General features: G+C 34.9%; 1 protein-coding gene across 15 annotated transcripts in view; it reads left to right on the top strand.

Moving 5' to 3' along the window:
- The window catches only part of XPO1 (exportin 1), a 41,211-nt gene that overhangs the window by 14,906 nt on the left and 7,454 nt on the right, over positions 1 to 18,851 (top strand). For 12 of the 15 annotated variants that reach the window (XM_081588464.1, XM_081588463.1, XM_081588468.1 and 9 more), the window contains 11 exons: positions 11,783 to 11,844; positions 12,071 to 12,115; positions 12,785 to 12,966; positions 14,273 to 14,321; positions 14,403 to 14,522; positions 15,649 to 15,777; positions 16,409 to 16,567; positions 17,533 to 17,730; positions 18,063 to 18,201; positions 18,405 to 18,586; positions 18,666 to 18,822. In XM_081588464.1, the coding sequence (XP_081444590.1) occupies positions 11,783 to 11,844; positions 12,071 to 12,115; positions 12,785 to 12,966; positions 14,273 to 14,321; positions 14,403 to 14,522; positions 15,649 to 15,777; positions 16,409 to 16,567; positions 17,533 to 17,730; positions 18,063 to 18,201; positions 18,405 to 18,586; positions 18,666 to 18,822 (1,422 nt within the window). Of the gene's footprint in view, positions 1 to 11,782; positions 11,869 to 12,070; positions 12,116 to 12,750; positions 12,967 to 14,272; positions 14,322 to 14,402; positions 14,523 to 15,648; positions 15,778 to 16,408; positions 16,577 to 17,532; positions 17,731 to 18,062; positions 18,202 to 18,404; positions 18,587 to 18,665; positions 18,823 to 18,851 lie in introns of all 15 variants that reach the window. The other 3 variants (XM_081588474.1, XM_081588472.1, XM_081588458.1) reach the window with 2 other exon arrangements.

Raw genomic sequence — 18,851 nt, forward strand, 5'->3', positions numbered from 1 at the left:
TTATCAGAATCACCTTTCTCTTTATATTTCCCCTTAACAGTAGTGGTAAGATTGAGTGAGATGTAAATCTTCTCTAAAAATACCTGAAAAATACCTAAAAATACACCACATACGTGGTTGTCGCTGTCAGTGAAGTCATTACATGGAGGGGAAAGTGTAGTGTAATTTCTAGGGTGTTTCAGAGGTTCAGTATCAGAAGAGGATGTAAAACTGCTCCCAGAGAATGTTAGTGAACTTTAGATCTGCTACAACAACTTTGCAGGATGAATTTAGTTTGTGTTTTTAAGATAGTTGATCTCGTTTACAAAACATTGAGACATAAATTTATTCACTACTATGTTTATGATTCTTTCCAACTTTGTCATTCTCAGAGGCTTGTACCATTCTAAGATTTTATATCTTACAAAGTATACTAATATTTCTGAATGTTAATTTTTCTTCATCTTTAACTTTGACATTGGAAATAAATTAGTATAACCCCTGAAATACTGTACATTCCTTTTGTTTATAATTGTCAATCTTTTAAGCTGTTATCTTCCATTTGTTAGCTAGTCTTGGTATGTATGAGTGCTAGCATGTGGTGAAAGAAAAGGGAAATCTGGTTGGCCCCTTTAGACAAGCTTATTCACTAAAGTGGCAGCACTTTATGTATTTTCAAGGAAGGATAGGTTTGGCTGTACAGCCAGCCAAAATAATTTTTGTAATCATTTATTCCAGTCTAGTACATATTTTATCACCTTTCAGTTTCTTATCCATAAGCTGATGTTAATTTCATATGTTTTTAGGGGAATGGCATTTTCAATTTAGGGCATTGTCTAAAGCACTTTGCCAGAAATACACCTGACAATTCTAGACTGAGTTAGATGTCTCTTACCTTGGTTTCACTTAGTGTGTCCTTACTGTTGGGTATATAATTATTCAATTAATTGCTTAGTATTGAATTATTTCAGTGAATAACACCACTCCTTATTTGGAATTCAGTCGTTTATTTAAGGGCCTAATGACTTTACTAATATTTTTGCTTTTACGTTTTTAAATTACATGGTACATATTATACATAATTGATATCTTTGAGGTTAAGTTTTGAAGTAAATATTTGCGTGCATCAGTTACTATAAGTCAAGACAATTTTTTAAAGCTACTGAGTATAGTTCCTTTTGCTGTACAGTAGGTCTTCATTATCTATTTTATATATAGGATGTATATTTTAATCCCAAATTCCTAATTTATCCCTCCTGTCACCCTCCTTTTCTTTTGGTAGCCGTAAGTTTGTTGTCTGTGAGTCTATCTATTGTATAAGTTTCATTTGTATCATTAAAAAGATTGCAGATATAAGAGAGATCATATGATACTTTGTCTGGTTTGCCTTACTTGGTATGATAATCTCTTGGTCCATCCATGTTGCTGCAGATGGCATTATTTCTTTCTTTTTTCTGGCTGTCATTGTGTTTCACATCTTCATCCAGTCATCTGTCATGGGCATTTAGATTGCTTCCATAGTTTTGTTTCATTTATTTATTTTGGGGTGCACTGGGTCTTTGTCGCTGCACATGGGCTTTTTCTGGTTGTGGCAAGTGGATGCTACTCCAGTTGCCTTGGCTTCTTCTATTGAAGAGCATGGGCTAATTCCCCCACTCCCCCGCATGTGGAATCTTCCTGCACCAGGGATCAAACCCCTGACACCTGCATTGGTAGGGGAATTCTAAACCACTGGACCTCCGGAGAAGTTCACTTCCATAATTTTTTAAGGAACCTCCATACTGATCTCCATGGTGGCTGTACCAGTTACATTCCCACTAACAGTGTAAGAGGTTTCCTTTTTCTCCACACCCTCTCTAGCATATTTGTAGACTTTTTGATGATTGGCCATTCTGTCCAGTGTGAGGCAATACCTGATTGTAATTTTGATTTTCATTTCTGTAATAATTAGTAATGTTGAGCATCTTTTCATGTGCCTTTTGGCTGTCTGTGTGTCTTTGGAGAAAATAACTGTTTAGATCTTTTGCCCATGTTTTGATAGGTTTTTTTGTCTTTTGAGAAGGGGTTTTTTTATATTAAGCTGTGTGAGCTGTTTGTATATTTTGGAGATGAATCTCCTGTCAGTTGTGTTATTTGCAAATATTTTCTCCCAATCTGTAGAATGTCTTTGTTTTGTTTATGGTTTCCTTTGCTGTTCAAAAACTTTGAAGTTTGAAGTCTCAGTTGTTTATTTTTGTTTTTATTTAAGGTAATGGTTTCAACTAAAGAAAAAGATTCAATTTTAGTATGTGAAGTGAAATAATTTCCAAATAGGGAGTGGTTCATTTAAACCAAAGGATTATATTTTAATCTGTTAAGACATGTAGCTTACAGATATTACATTTTTATGAGATATATACAGATTTGCTGACATTGAAAAGAGCAGTGGTGAAGAAAAGAGTTCAAAGTGATAAAGCCATACTATTTTGATTGTCTTGCATGGTTTTTGGGACATGATATAATAAGTAATGTGTGTAAAACCGCTCTGCATATCTGGGTGCTGACTATGGATAAACATGTGTATTGTCAGCCCCTTTCCATAAAAAATACTCCCACTTCTCTCCATTTCACCAAATGCTCGTATACTGCTCTCAGGTTGCCTTGAAATTTCTGCAGTAACATCCTAACTGGGCTCCTTAACACCCACTTATGTTTGTCCCTTGTGATATATTTTCAGCAAAGGGTTTAGTGTATTTTAGAAAGAGAACTAATCAGGTCATTCCTATGCATAAAATCGCCCGTTGTACTGACCGTCACATGTTTAACTTGTTGCCTTTAAGCAGTAGTGACTTGTAAAAAATTGTTTGCTTTTTTTAATGGTTTTATTAAGGTATATTTAACATATACAATAAACTATACAAGTTCAAGTATACAGTTTGATACATTTTGACTCAAGCCTGAAACCAACACTGTAATCATGACCTTTTGTTTGTGAATGCCTTCTCCTTTACCTCCCCAGCCCTCAATCTGCTTTCTGTCACTCAATTGATTAGCTAGGGGTAGAATGGCTAGATCATATGGTAGGTGTATATTTTTAACTGCCCAACTGTACTCCAAAATGATTGTATCACTTCACAGTCTCAGTAGCATTGTGCTTCCCATCCTCACCAAAGCTTGGTTTGGTCAGTTTTTTTAAATTCTAGCTGGTGTAGCACATATATAATGGCTTCTCACTTTGTCTTAGGCTGTTGAGCATCCTACACATCATCTCTGTATGTATATTTAAGTTAATATTGTTAGGCCCTGTTGAACAGAGATAGTTGTTTCCTTTGTTGGTCATTTTGAAAAGAACTTCTAAGTGTTTGGACTCTTAAGGCCATGGATTTTAAGCAAATCCACGAGAAATTCTCCCCTCACTCTGTGGAATGTAATGTGTGAAGTACCAGTCTAATCTCAGATTTAACAAGCACTCCTATTGGTGTATTTTTGCCACTTTTATAACATAATGGGATAATAAAGCAAAGATTTATTGATCTCTTGATTACATTTTATCCAATAAAACATGGTATTTTTTACAATATTCTTTTGCACTTCAGCATCATACGTAATTGACAAAAACTGTTTTCCTACCATTTCTACTTAAAGTATAATAACAATGTGGTCTCCCCCCCAATATTTCCTAGTTATGTGGAACTTCATAAGTGGTCTTTACTTGAGACCTCACAGTACCTAATCCTTACCTTACATCCACACAGGAGACGCGAACCACCTATAGATTTTATTAAAGAGGATTGGAGGAACTGGTGGTCCAGTGGTTGACTCCACACTTCCAATACAGGGGGCGTGGGCTTGATCCCTGGTTGGGAAAGTAAGATCCCTTATGCTGCCAGGCATGGCCAAAAAATTATTTAAATCCAAAAAATTTTTTTAAAGAGTTGTGAATTTTATTATGATTGTTCTTTGGTTATAGAAAAAAATGTTGAAATTTTAGTAAAATAAAAACTTCTTTGTGATTAAATATACATATTTACCATTTAAGTGTATGTATGGTTCATTGTCAGTAAGTAAATTCATAGTATTGTACAACCATCCTTACTATTCATCTCTGGAATTTTTTTGTCATCCCAGTTGAAACTATCCATTAAACATTAACTCTCTTATACTCTCTTCCCAGTCCCTGTTAACCATTATTATACTTGTCTCTATGAATTTGCCTATTTGGTAACTCATATGTACAATCATACAATATTTTGTTTCTGCCTTATTTCAATAGCATATGTTGCCAAGGGTAATCCATGTTGCAGCATGTATTAATTTCATTCCTTTTTATCACTGAATATTTTATTCTACTTTGTTTATCTACCTGTGGGTTGTTTGCAAATTTTGTATATTATGAATTTAATAGAATTTTAATTGCTCTATCTCATTAGTAGTTCTTGTTCAGTACTATTTGCAGTTATAAACCCTTTTAAGAATAATAAATAATAAAGATCCATTCCTCTTAAAACTACTGAACATATAGGCAATAAATTACAGTCTTAATTCCAATTTATAATCTCTGGGGACTGTAGGTTAAGAACCCCTGCTGTTGAATTATCTTTTTCTATTTCTCATTTTGCTGTTTGTTCCCATGAGTATTTCAGTGAATGAGGAATAGGAACATTGTTCTGGATTCCTTTGGATGATAAGGTAAATAGGACAAATAGCTATATTTTAGCGACGGTTTGTGATTATTGGTGGTGGTTTAAGTGGACAGGTTTGTAATAACAGTATGACATGGGAAAAACGCCTTCCTTTCTGGCCAACAGGCACATATAAAGATGCTCAGTATCACTAGTTATTAGAGAAATGAAAAGCGAAACTACAATAAGGTATCACCTCACGCCATCATCAAAAAAGCCTACAAATAATAAATGCAGGCGAGGACGTGGGGAGAAAGGAACTCTCCTGTACTGTTAGTAGGAATGTAAATTGGTGCAGTCACTATGGAGAACAGTACGGAGGGTCCTTGAAAAACTAAAAATAGAGTTACCATCTGAGCCAGTAATCCCACTCCTGGTCATATACGCAGAAAAGATGAAAACTGATTCAAAAAAATACATGAAACCCAGTGTTCATAGTAGTACTGTTTACAATAGCCAAGACGTTGTTTTTGTTCAGTCATTAAGTCGTATCTGACTCTCTGCGACCCCATGGACTAGAGCACACCAGGCTTCCCTCTCCTTCACCATCTCCGGGAGCTTCCTTAAACTCCTGTCCATTGAGTTGGTGATGCCATCCAACCGTCTCATCCTCTGTTGTCCCCTTCTCCTGCCTTCAGTCGTTCCCAGCTTCATGGTCTTTTTAATGAGTCGGCTCTTTGCATCAGGTGGCTGAAGTATTGGAGCTTCTGCTTCAGCATCGGTCCTTCCAATGAATGTTTGGGGTTGATTTCCTTTAGGATTGGCTGGTTTGATCTCCTTGGTATCTCAAGGGACTCTCAAAGAGTCTTCTCTAGCACTACAATTCAAAAGCATCAAATCTTTTTTGGAGCCAAAGAAAATAAAGCCTGTCATTATTTCCCCATGTATTTGCCATGAAATGATGGGACTGGGTGCCATGACTTAGTTTTTTGAATGTTGAATTTTAAGCCAGCTTTTTCACTTTCCTCTTCCACCTTCGTCAAGAGGCCAAGAGCCAAAACATGGAAGCAGCCTAAATACCCGTGGACAGATGAGTGGGAAAAGAAGTGGATTGTGTGCACACTCAGTGGAATATTATGCAGACATAAAAAAAAGAATGAAATAATGTCATTTGCAGCCACTTGGATAGACCTGGAGATTATCATACTAAGTGAAATAAGTCAGAGGACAGATATATCATATGTGGAATCTTTAAAAGTGACACAAATGAGCTCATTTAAACAAAGACATAGAAAACAAATTTATGGTTATCTAAGGGTTTGAAAGGGGAGGAGGGATAAATTGGGAATATGTGATCAATAGAAGTACTATTATATATTAAGTAAACAACAGAGACCTACTATATGGCACATATATTGTGATATATTGAGTATCAATAATCTTGTAACAAACTATAATGGAAGAGAATCTGAAAATGTATATGTTGTTGCCGTTTAGTCACTGAGTCATGTCCAACTCTTTTGCAACCCCAGGGATGGTGTAACCTACCAGGCACCTCTATCCGTGGGATTTTCCAGGCAAGAATACTGGATTGGGTTGCCATTTCCTTTTCCAGGGCATATTCCCAATCCAGGGATTGAACCTGTTGTGTCTCTTGCACTAGCAGGCGAGTTCTTTTAGCACTGAGCCACCAGGGAAGCCATATGTGTATATGTGCATGTATGTTATGTATATATAACTGAATCACTTTGCTATGCACCTGAAAGTAACCTTTCTTCTTTTTTTTTTTTTATGGAAAGGAAAAAGTTTCAATTACACGTGGCTTTGATGAAGGGATGTGATTATAGAGTACACATTTAAAGTGAGTTTGAGTATTGCACAATGGTTTGGACTGGACTGAACTCAGTTTTGCCTGATTGTAGCTTTACTTTTGTGATAGTGTGTCAAGGCTCTCCATTTTCTGTGGTGTATGAAAATTAGGCACTATGAAAGCAAGGGTTAAGGTTCTGCAACCTTTTCACTCGTATTTTTCTCTGAATGGGTAGAATTCTATACTTGGTTGAAAATATGATATAATGATAGTCTGTATCACTGACTAGCTAAGGTGCTCATGTACAAACGTACAATTTAAATTTAGAAAGGGCATTTTGCTTCTACAGGGATATGGCAACATTAGTATGTTGCAGTCAGTAAGTTCTCATTTTAAAGGGTTTTAGTGAATCACATTCTGTTAATGCATTTCTTTCACCTTGTCATTAAGTGTCTAATATTTGCAAGATGTTCCTGGGGGGGGTAAGACTGTTAATACTGCTGTGTAAAGAACTTTTCAAGGTGATACATATAACTATTAAGTCCGAATGGGAGTTCAGTTCAGTTGCTCAGTTGTGTCTAACTCTTTGTGACCGCATGGACTGCAGCATCCCAGGCCTCCCTGTCCATTGCCAACTCCCGGAGTTGACTCAAACTCCTGTCCATTTAGTTGGTGATGCCATCCAACCATCTCATCTTCTGTCGTCCCCTTCTCCTGCCTTCAATCTTTCCCAGCATCAGGGTCTTTTCCAATGAGTCAGTTCTTCACATTGGGTGGCCAAAGTATTGGAGTTTCAGCTTCAACATCAGTCCTTCCAATGAACACCCAGGATTGATCTCCTTTAGGATGGACTAGTTCGATCTCCTTGTAGTCTAAGGGACTCCCAAGAGACTTCTCCAACACCACAGTTCAAAAGCATCAATTCTTTGGTGCTCAGCTTTTTTTATAGTCCAACTCTCACATCCATACATGACCACTGGGAAAACCATAGCCTTGACTAGACGGACCTTTGCTGGCAAAGTAATATCTCTGGTTTTTAATGTGCTGTCTAGGTTGGTCATAACTTTTCTTCCAAGGAGCAGGCGTCTTTTAATTTCATGGCTACAGTCACCATCTGCAGTGATTTTGGAGCCTAAGAAAAGAAAGTCTGTCACAGTTTCCATTGTTTCCCCATCTGTTTGCCATGAAGTGATGGGACCAGATGCCATGATCTTAGTTTTCTGAATGTTGAGTTTTAAGCCAACTTTTTCACTCTCCTCTTTTCACTTGCATCAAGTGGCTCTTGCGTCCTTCTTCACTTTGCACCATAAGGGTGGTGTCATCTGCATATCTGAGATTATTGATATTTCTCCCGGCAATCTTGATTCCAGCTGTGCTTCATCCAGCCCAGTGTTTCTCATGATGTACTCTGCATATAAGTTAAATAAGCAGGGTGACAGTATACAGCCTTGACGTACTCCTTTCCCTGTTTGGAACCAGTCTGTTGTTCCATGTCCAGTTCTAACTGTTGCTTCCTGACCTGCATACAGATTTCTCAAGAGGCAGGTCAGGTGGTTTGGTATGCCCGTCTCTTTAAGAATTTTCCAGAGTTTGTTGTGGTCTATACAGTCAAAGGCTTTGGCATAGTCAATAAAGCAGAAGTAGATATTTTTCTAGAACTTTCTTTTTCAATGATCCAGCGGATGTTGGCAGTTTGATCTCTGGTTCCTCTGCTGTTTCTGAAACCAGCTTGAACATCTGGAGGTTCACGTACCGGTTGAAGCTTGGCTTGGGGCATTTTGAGCATTACTTGACTAGCGTGTGAGATGAGTGCAATGGTGCTGAAGTTTGAGCATTCTTTGGGAACTACATGTACTTAAATCTCACCTTTTTAGCTCGCTAATGTTATCAGTTTATGAGATTTTGTGGATTATTTGGTGTTGCTTTGTTTTTATTTGAAAGGAGACTGTCAAAGACATTTTTTCTTGATACTGAGAAAAATAAGAGTTATAAAAAATTAATACATAAACTCTTGGATAAGGAGCATTCATGTGCCATAAGCCACCTTTCAGTGAGTATTTGGGCATTTTTATACTAGTGTACCATATTTTGAAGAAACTATGCATGGATGGTGCTTTTTTTAAAAAAAGCAGTACTTTTAAGTAAATGATTTGCAGGTTTACTTTAAAAACTTTGGAAGTGAATTTTTTTGTTTTATTTAGAAGAATGGGATGTGGGGGCTATTGATACAAGTGTGCTGGATCATTGTAGGAGTCCTTTGAAAACCTTGGCATAGTAACCAGTAAGAGCATAATTGTGTTTGTCAGAGGCATACAACCTGTGTATGAGAACTCTTCAGTGAAATGTTCTTTGATTTAATACATATATTTTACAAATTTTCCTGATTCCCAGGAAAGAGCTTGCTTAGAAGACTGCTGGAAGGAATATCCTAGTCTCTCCACATATGCTTTCTGAATAATTGGAAAGAGATAATTTCTGATTAGTATCGTTTTTATTGGATATGAAGTCTTGTAAAGATAGTTCTTGTTTTAAGGAATTTGTTTTATTTGTAAAACAATTGAAGAAACTGAAAAAAAATTTTTTTCAACTGGCAGATGAGTTAACTCATTTGGCACAAAGAAAGAGATGCTGGGAATAAAGGGGTTTTGTTTTTGTCAAGTCTAGGATAGTTTTCTGTTAAATCTCAGAAGCTGAGGTTTCTCTGCTACTTGTAAACATCTGACTTTTCTACCTTGATATGTGTGACACCATTTCTTTATTATTTATTTATTCTTTTGGCCAAGCCACATGGCTTGCAGAATCTTAGTTCTCAAACAGGAATTGAACTGAAGCCATGGCAGTGAAAGCCCAAAATCCTAACTACTAGGCAAACGGGATTCCCACCATTTCTTTTTTTAAAGGTGTAATTCACCATTTTAAAACTATTCTTAATTGACTCCTTTTACTTTTTTTAATTTTTGTAAATAATGAGAAGAAATTTGAGGAGGGCATTATGGTACTAAACGTATGAGCTGCATAGCAGAAGGAGATTCTAAACAGACACCATGCAGCGGTACTTGATGGAAAAGGTGTTTACATGTACTTTCAGTGCTTTGAATAGACACTGATCATTTTAGAGTGATATTTAGTGATACCAAGTTGAGACTTAGTTTTGTCTCTGAGATCCTTACAGGTTGTGTTTGTGTGTTTACTACTTATTTCACATTTTTCTGGTTTCATCGTTGACTCTTTGCTCCATCTTATAGATGAATTTCAGAAGTCTCTGAAAAGAAGTTATTTAGTTGCTAATCGAGTTGTAGGCTCGGTCTGATTCTGTTTTCTTCTGAGGCTGAGAGAAGCCTCCACACTCATATGGAGGTAGAAATTGTAGTTCCACTACAGTTCCATGTTTTTGCCTGTATTGAGAGGTTTCAGAGTGATGTTTGCTGTTTATTCAGAATGGCTCTTTTTCTTAATTTTTTAGGGGCTTTAATGACAGTAATTTATCTAAAGAGCAGAAAGGTCAACAATACCAGAATTGTTTTGATACAATCTAATGGATATTGAGGACATGAGATTGTTGTGTGGGTTATCCTAACTAAATGGTATGATTTAGCACTCATTTTAAAATAAAACTAGTTCCCCTAGTTCTGGGTGTTTCTTTCTTTCTGTCTTTTTTTTTTTTTAATCACTTCATTGAATCTAAACCTGATTTTATTTTGGGTGTCTGCAAAGCCTCTTTTTTTTTTTTTCTTAATAATTTTAGACAATAGAAACATTGTCTAAAATGTTGCCCCTAGAAGTACAGAATGTACTTACACCTTTTAGTTTTTCCAACTAACAACTTAGACAATTTGTCTTGGAAGTTTCGCCCATTTCTTTTATCATTCAGTTCATTCATTGGGGCTTCCCTGGTGGCTCAGATGGTAAAGAATCTGCCTGCAGTGCAGGAGACCTGGGTTCGATCCCTGGGTTGGGAACATTCCCTGGAGGAAGGCATGGCAACCCACTCCAATATTCTTGCCTGGAGAAATCCCTATGAACAGAGGAACCTGGTGGGCTACAGTCCATGGGGTCAGAGTCAGACATGACTGAGTGACTTAAGCACACACAGGACATTCATTGGTGGATCCTGTCTACAACAGTTATTACTGGGGCCTTTGCCTAGTGTAGAAGTTTTTAAAATGTCAGTAACATAGTTTTCATTTGATTATATGTGTTTGTGTATATATAGTTAAATTTTTGGTAACTGGCAGGCAGTTTTTCAAATGATTCTTATATTGTGAATATTGATAATACTTAATGTTACCTTTTCAATTAATTAATAACCCTTATTATGTGTCTTTATTTTACTTGTGAAATCTTTAATCGATTAGGAAAATATTTTTATAATTCTTTTTAAAAGTTTTGTTTTTATCTGGAATGTTGAAATGGTCAGTTCCACCATAATTAATAAAAATTATTTCCAGTTACCAATGAAGGAACTGTGGGTCAAAGAGTGAATTTAACACTTAACTCATGAAAATTGCTCTATTTGCGTAGTTTTACAATCAATTAGGCATTTTGTTGCCTAGGGTTGATTATATTTCTGGGTAGCTGTTTCTTATAAATTAGCATTGGTCAATGGATATTGAGTCCAATGTAGATTTGTTAGATGAGAGTTGGGTCACAGTTCTACAAACTTTCATCTGTATTTCTGAAGTTCAAATAGCTTTGAAAATCTTTATAAAGCATTTGGTGGCAAAAACTAAATTATTAAACAGATGTGAGATTAGTCTTTATTTTTCATAGGGAGAGATAATTTGTTAGATTAGGAAATCCTGTTTCAGGTCCTTTGGGTATATTAATTTAAGGTGAACGACATTATTTTAAAATTTTGAGGGGACGTATAGTAGATAGATGCCCAGTGAATTCTGAATGATGCAAATTAAAATCAAAGACATGAAATGTTAACTGTTGAAAGAATAGGTAATGCTATAAAGATATCCTTAAAAATATAAATAAAAACTTTCTTCTTAACTCTTTTTTTTCTACATTGTAGAACAAGGTAAAATTACTTACAGGATTATCTTAGTGCTGTAAATATCTGACAGGGACTAACATCTGACCTTGTGTTTCTTTAAAGGAATCATAAGTTTCCCATTTTTTTTTTAATGTAAAAAATCACAGCTTGGTATAGTTGGCTATCTAGCATTAAAGAATATCTTAGGAGATAATAACTCATAGTTGTCAAACCAATATTTTGTCATTGTCACAAAACGGGAAAATTAAAAGTAGTAGTACACATTTTTCTCCATAATGTCCTAATTGGTGATGGGATTCAGGTGTATGATCTGATCTGCTCTTTACTCTGCCCTCCCCCTACCCAATTTTATAGCATGCTATAAAGTTCTGAATAATTTTTTTTTAATAGGGATTAAAAAATACGTTGTGGGCCTCATTATCAAGACGTCATCTGACCCAACTTGTGTAGAGGTAAGAGCTTTTTTGGAAGCTACTGTGAGAGTGTAAAATCATTTAAACATTGGATCTTGATCTTAAACCCACTTCTGTCACAGACATGTAGACACATGCAAATCATTTATGATAGATCTGCAGTCACTTTATTCTTCCTGCCGGGCATGGGTAGGGGGCTGCCTGCATTTGTTATTTATTATATCAATTTTTTTAAGTCCTCGTTTAAACTTTTTTCTTTTCTTAGAAAGAAAAGGTATATATCGGGAAATTAAATATGATTCTTGTTCAGGTAAGTTTTTACTTGATACATTGTTTTCCCTGAGAATTAAGTGCTTCCCTGAGAATTAGGCTGATAAGTTGAACAAAGTATTCTATTTTACTTTTATTGATTAACTAAACATCTTGCAGAGTGGTGATAGTAGGCCTCGCAGTGTTTACAATAGTTAGCCCATTGTCTAACATTTAAAGGTGTTAATATGCTGTGGTAGTATTTACAAAGTATTTACAAATACTGTAAAAACTGCACTTTGGCTCCAGTATGGGTTAGACTCATTAAAAAATTTTTGCCTCATATTGTACGTTTCTTTTCCATGTCAGCTATCTCAGTCTTACTGATTCATTAAAAAATTGCTTTGAATTCAAGCATCCGTTTAATGTTTATACTTTACCTATTTTTTAAACTTTCTATATATCTAACTAGAAAATTTTAATTTACCTAACTTTTACAATATGTATAAAAATTTTCTTGAGAATGAGGTGTTTAAGACATAGGACTTTGTAGTTTCTACTCAGTATATTCTGTGTAGAGACTGGCACATTTCCTTGTCTTGATAAAGGGGAACAAAATGAAGGATGGTTGATAATTTGCTTCTGCTTTTGGTATCACACAGTTTCTACGAAGATTGTTTATTTGTACTTGACAAGCGACATGAAATTAACACTTTCTATTTTATTTTAGATACTTAAACAAGAGTGGCCAAAACACTGGCCAACTTTTATCAGTGACATTGTTGGAGCAAGTCGGACCAGTGAAAGTCTCTGTCAGAACAATATGGTGATTCTGAAACTCTTGAGTGAAGAAGTATTTGATTTTTCTAGTGGACAGATAACCCAAGTGAAAGCTAAGCATTTAAAAGACAGGCAAGTAATTGTTTTAGAATTTTTAAGCAATTTCTCAAAAATTTCAAGGAATTGGAGGTAGATAATAAATATTTAGGAACAAGTTAATAATGCTTAAATGGCCTAATATTCTATATTGGGGAGGCTTAAAAAATGTGTACGGTATTACAGCAGAGTAACTTCATACATGTTATGTGGAAAGAATATAGATTAAGAATTCCCAGAAAGCTCTTTGGAGTCTGTTTTATATGGTGTCTAGTTAATTATAGGTCCAAGGATATGACTTATGTCCAAATGTATACTGAATTCTACTGTTCCTGCATTTTATCCATTTTCCTGCAGTTAACACCAGAAACATGGCAGATTTTATTTTCTTCAACATAGTAATAAAGATGTGTTTAGTCATTATGGAACAAATATTTTACCTTTATGTGTTTAAACTATCTTCAGAATTTCGAATTTTTTTCTCTGGTTCTGTGTGTAAGCACAATGGATTAGGGATATCTAACACTGCTTCTCTCCATTTGGAGAGTTTTATTTCAACTGTCTGGATTTAAAGGACTAGATTGAAGGACATCCCTGATGGTCAAGTGGTTAAGACTCAGAATTTCCACTTCAGGGAGCACTAGTTTGATCCCTGGTTGGGTAATTAAGATCCTGCATGCCATGCTGCATGACCAAACTAAAAAAAAAAAATTAGTAAAAGACTGTTGATTGAAAATTTTCAAATAGAGTAAGGAAGACAAAAACCAAACCTTTAAGAAAGGAAATTAACGTGCTCTTTATAGGTGAGTTTTTAAAGAATGATATTTACCCATAGTTTTAATAACTTAATTTATTTAAATATTTGTTTATTTATTTACCTGGTGGCTCAGACGGTAAAGAATCCGCCTACAATGTTGGAGACCTGGGTTTGATCCCTGGGTTGGGAAGATCCCTTGGAGGAGGACACAGCCACTCATTCCAATATTCTTGCCTGGAGAATCCCTATGGACAGAGGAGCCTGCCGGGCTACAGTTCATAGGGTTGCAAAGAGTCGGACACAAGCGACTAAGCATGGCACATTTATTTATTTGGCTGTGCTGTGTCTTAGTTGTGGCATGTGGGTTCTAGTTGCCTGACCAGGGATCAAAGCCAGGCGCCTGCATTGGTAGTCTTAGCCACTGGACCACCAGGGAAGTCCCAACTTTATAACTTTCGATGAAATTATTGATACCTGTGTTTATAAATAGAAGTAACTTGGGTTTTAATGGCTGCTGACATGTTGTTATGCTGTAAATAGTTACAGCATTTCTTCTAAACTGATCACTTTTTTGTTTTTCTTTAGCATGTGCAACGAATTCTCACAAATTTTTCAGCTTTGTCAGTTTGTGATGGTAAGTGTTTTTAATTTCAGTTTTTAAAAAATAACTATTATTATAAGAAGATGTTAATTGAAAAACATGTTTTTGTTGTAGGAAAATTCCCAAAATGCTCCACTTGTACATGCAACTTTAGAAACGTTGCTCAGATTTCTTAACTGGATTCCGCTTGGATATATTTTTGAGACCAAGTTAATCAGCACATTAATTTATAAGGTATGTGAATGCATTTCAGTTATTTTCTTATAAATAAAGTTTGCACAACTATGCTCTTTTGAATAGAAAAACCATTCTGCATTCATAACCATAATCAGCCTTATTTCTGAGATGAGAAAACTGCTGAGCAGAACTTTTCTGCAGTTTCAGCTACTAATTCTTTTTTTTCCTCAGCTACTAATTCTTAAAAACAGTGTCAGAATCTTTTGATCCTGTCACTTAACTAGGCAATCTCTCATATTCTATGTGAACAACTAATAATTTGTTTGCAGTAGCATGTAATAATGCCTATATAAAGTCTTGTAATTGTTTATCCGGAGATAATTACCAACTGGTTGTATTTCCAGATGTTTTCTAATCAAATGTAATGAATAAATTATGTATTTAATCAAGACCCTCTAAAAGCAGACTATTATAACTTATATTTGGGGCTTTGTAGTTCAGGACTTGATAGGGTCATATTCTAATGTGAATTTACTATTTTGGAGCCACCATTTTATCAATAGAAAGTTTATTTTAAATTGCTTGCTATTATCAACAATACCAGAGGAAATGTTGGGCATTTATGTACTTGTCCAGATACTTACTTTGTGCAAATTTTAATGCATGTAAGTATTGGTCAATAAGTATGTCCATTTTTAAGGCTTTTGATGCTCATCAAATTGCCACCCACAAATAGGTTACATTTATTCCTTCTCAACAATAAAATATGAAAGAGCCAGTTTCCCTACACCTTTGGTAATCTTAGGTATATTGCTGATCTCTTAGAATCTTAAACAATTATAATATTTTCAGATTATACAGAAAACATGTCTTTAAAAGTCATGTAGTAGATCATGGGAGAAGTTTCTAAGTAGCTTCGTGTTTTTCAGATGTCTAAAGACACATCAAAAGAAAGCACAGTTTGCTTTTAAAGCATTTACTGTCTATTGGGTAGATGATGAAATTTCCTTAAAATATAGGTACCAAAAACCTGTATCACCACCTATTTGCCTGATTTTTTTTTCCCCCAGCGTTCCTGATTTCTAAATCCTTCATTATTTTTTTAATTGTTAATTTTAAGTAAAGTGTTTCAGGCCATTTAATTTTATGCTCTCTCTCTCCTCTTTCTTTTAAATTAAAATAGTTCCTGAATGTTCCAATGTTTCGAAATGTCTCTCTGAAGTGCCTCACTGAGATTGCTGGTGTGAGTGTAAGCCAGTATGAGGAGCAATTTGTAACGCTATTTACACTGACAATGATGCAGCTAAAACAGGTAATGTAACACTTATTAAAAACTGACTAAACAATTTTAGTGCCTTAGAAAAAGTTGGATTTCAGTTGAATCATTTCACCACAGCTTAACATAAATAGATCAGTGCAATTCTGTGCTTATTATATAAAATGAAGGGTAAGCTAGAAATTTTGAGACTCCTTGAAATAAAGGTTCTGGGAATGTTTTGATAATTAATTTCTGCAGAATTTAAAGTTTTGGTCACCTGAGGTTTAATATTCTGCCTTTGACCTTCCATCTTTTAAATAAAGGAATTAGCTAAGTCCTAGTTTGACTGGGTGTTTATGAAATTATCTAGAAGGTTAATCATAAAACTGCATTGCTACATAATATGTTTGTAATCTGAATCAACTAACATTAAGGTGGGAAAACTGATTTAGGAAAAATTTCAAAGGATCATCTTTGAGGAAATCTTACTATGCTTTTGATTTAAAAAACAAATGCTAGGACAGAAAGGTACAAAAATGGATATAATAGACTAAGGCATTTTATTGAAAGATAGCTATTTAACTCCATATGTTTTAAATTAATAAAACGTGGTGGAAATTTAGAACTTAAATGTAGTATGTTTGTTGTTATTTTGAAGGCTTATGATCCATATTTAAATTTGCAGATGCTTCCTCTAAATACCAATATTCGACTTGCATACTCAAATGGAAAGGATGATGAACAGAACTTTATTCAAAATCTCAGTTTGTTTCTCTGCACCTTTCTTAAAGAACATGGTCAACTTATAGAAAAAAGATTAAATCTCAGGGAAACACTCATGGAGGTAGGCTTTGTGGAGCTTTTGGCTTCTGAAATTAATAATAATTTAAACTATGCTTTTGTTCTAAAATTCTTTTGACATACTGTTTGATATATCATATTATTTGTCTGCACAATACAAATACATGCTGTCAATGCTGAATTCTAGTCAGAAGCCAAGTGTCCTGGTTTCTGGGTTCTACTCAATGCCAGATCAGTAATTTATAATGAAAATTAAATTCCAATAAGTGTGCATATGTGTTATTTCTAAGATGAAAAGTCTAAAAACCTTATTTTAAAATAGAGGTGTAATAACATACAACTTTTAAATTGCATGAGTGGTATTTAGTACATCACAGATTGCACGAGTGGCATTTAGTACATTCACAGTGTTGTCAACCATCTATCTATTCTAAAACATTTGTTCATTACCCACAAAGATAAAGGTGCCCATTGAAACAAGTCATTCCATTCTGCTCTTCCTTCTAGTCCCTAGCAACAAGTAATTTGCTTTATAACTCAATGGATTTACCTATTCTAAACCTTTCATATAACTGGAATTATAATGTATAGATTTTTGTTGTTACTGCTTTCTTTCACTTAACATGTTACCATGTTATAGCATATGTCAGTACTTCATCCCTTTCATGCCGAATAATATCCCTTTATATGGATATACATCGTTTTTTGTGTCCGTTCATCTGTTAAACATTTGCATTATTTCTCCCTTTTTGCTATTACCAAATATCGTTTTATGTCCATACTTTTTAACAATCATTTAAGTTTCTTAGCATGTTTTAGGACATGTCAGAAGAAAGCGCACTTTGCTTCTATACAATTTCTATTGTATATTTGATAAATGATGAAACTTCAGAGTGTACAAAAAGCAATGTGAATTTTTATTTCCCATTAACATAGCAAATGGAAAGCAGTTTGAGGTTGGTTAGTAATGTCTAAGGATTGTTTTAATAGTTTTGGTCTTCTGTGTAGGCCCTTCATTATATGTTGTTGGTATCTGAAGTAGAGGAAACTGAAATCTTTAAGATTTGTCTTGAGTACTGGAATCACCTGGCAGCTGAACTCTATAGAGAGAGCCCGTTCTCAACATCTGCCTCTCCATTGCTATCTGGAAGTCAGCATTTTGATGTTCCTCCTAGGAGACAGCTGTATTTGCCTGTATTATCCAAGGTAACAACAGTGTGTGGTTGAGTGTGCTTTCTCTGATTTTGGAGGACCAAATGAAAATGCTGGCATTTATTTTTTGGCTGAATCTATCCAAGCACAACCTGTGAGTTTGTTAGAAATGCAAATGAGATGCAGGAAAGTTAACAGTTGATTTTTGTCCATGTTTAGATTGAAAATTATTGTAGAATTGCATTTTAAGTATGTTTATTGTTTTATATTGTGGGCATGATTTTGTTTGGTATGTTGGTGTTAAGTGCCATTTTTTGAGTGGGAGTTATATTTGATGTAACTGATTTCAGAGATCTAACATTTTTTTTTTCTTAATTGTTAAATAGGTCCGTTTATTAATGGTTAGTAGAATGGCTAAACCAGAGGAAGTATTAGTTGTAGAAAATGATCAGGGAGAAGTTGTAAGAGAATTCATGAAGGATACAGATTCCATAAATTTGTATAAGAATATGAGAGAAACATTAGGTAAGTTAATAAATACTATTAATTTAATCCTTATTTTTAAAAATTCTATTCTTTTGTGGAAATACTGTTTAGGAAACAAGGCATGCTTAGTTTCTGAGTCTGTTAATAGCCCTCCTTATTAGGGTGCTGTTGGTCTTAGTAAAAATCATTTTGCTCATTAAGTTTTGCATTTTAAAACGTGGAATTTTTTTCCTTCCTTGTAGTTTATCTTACTCATCTGGATTATGTAGATACAGAAAGAATAATGACCGAGAAGCTTCACAATCAAGTGAATGGTACGGAGTGGTCATGGAAGAATTTGAATACGTTGTGTTGGGCAATAGGCTCCATTAGTGGAGCAATGCATGAAGAGGATGAAAAGCGATTTCTTGTTACTGTTATAAAGGTATGCAAGAGATAGGTGTGAACTGGAACCTTGATAGTGTATTTTACTATAAATGACTGAAATTTTTCTTACTTTACAGGATCTGTTAGGATTATGTGAACAGAAAAGAGGCAAAGATAATAAAGCTATTATTGCATCAAATATCATGTACATAGTAGGTCAATATCCACGATTTTTAAGAGCTCACTGGAAATTTTTGAAGACAGTAGTTAACAAGCTCTTCGAATTCATGCATGGTAAATCCTGTTTGCTTAATATATTTTAT

The sequence above is a fragment of the Giraffa tippelskirchi genome, chromosome 4 (assembly GCF_054371585.1).
Source record: "Giraffa tippelskirchi isolate mGirTip1 chromosome 4, T2T-mGirTip1v1.2.pri, whole genome shotgun sequence".
In the NCBI taxonomy this organism is placed as follows: Eukaryota; Metazoa; Chordata; class Mammalia; order Artiodactyla; family Giraffidae; genus Giraffa; species Giraffa tippelskirchi.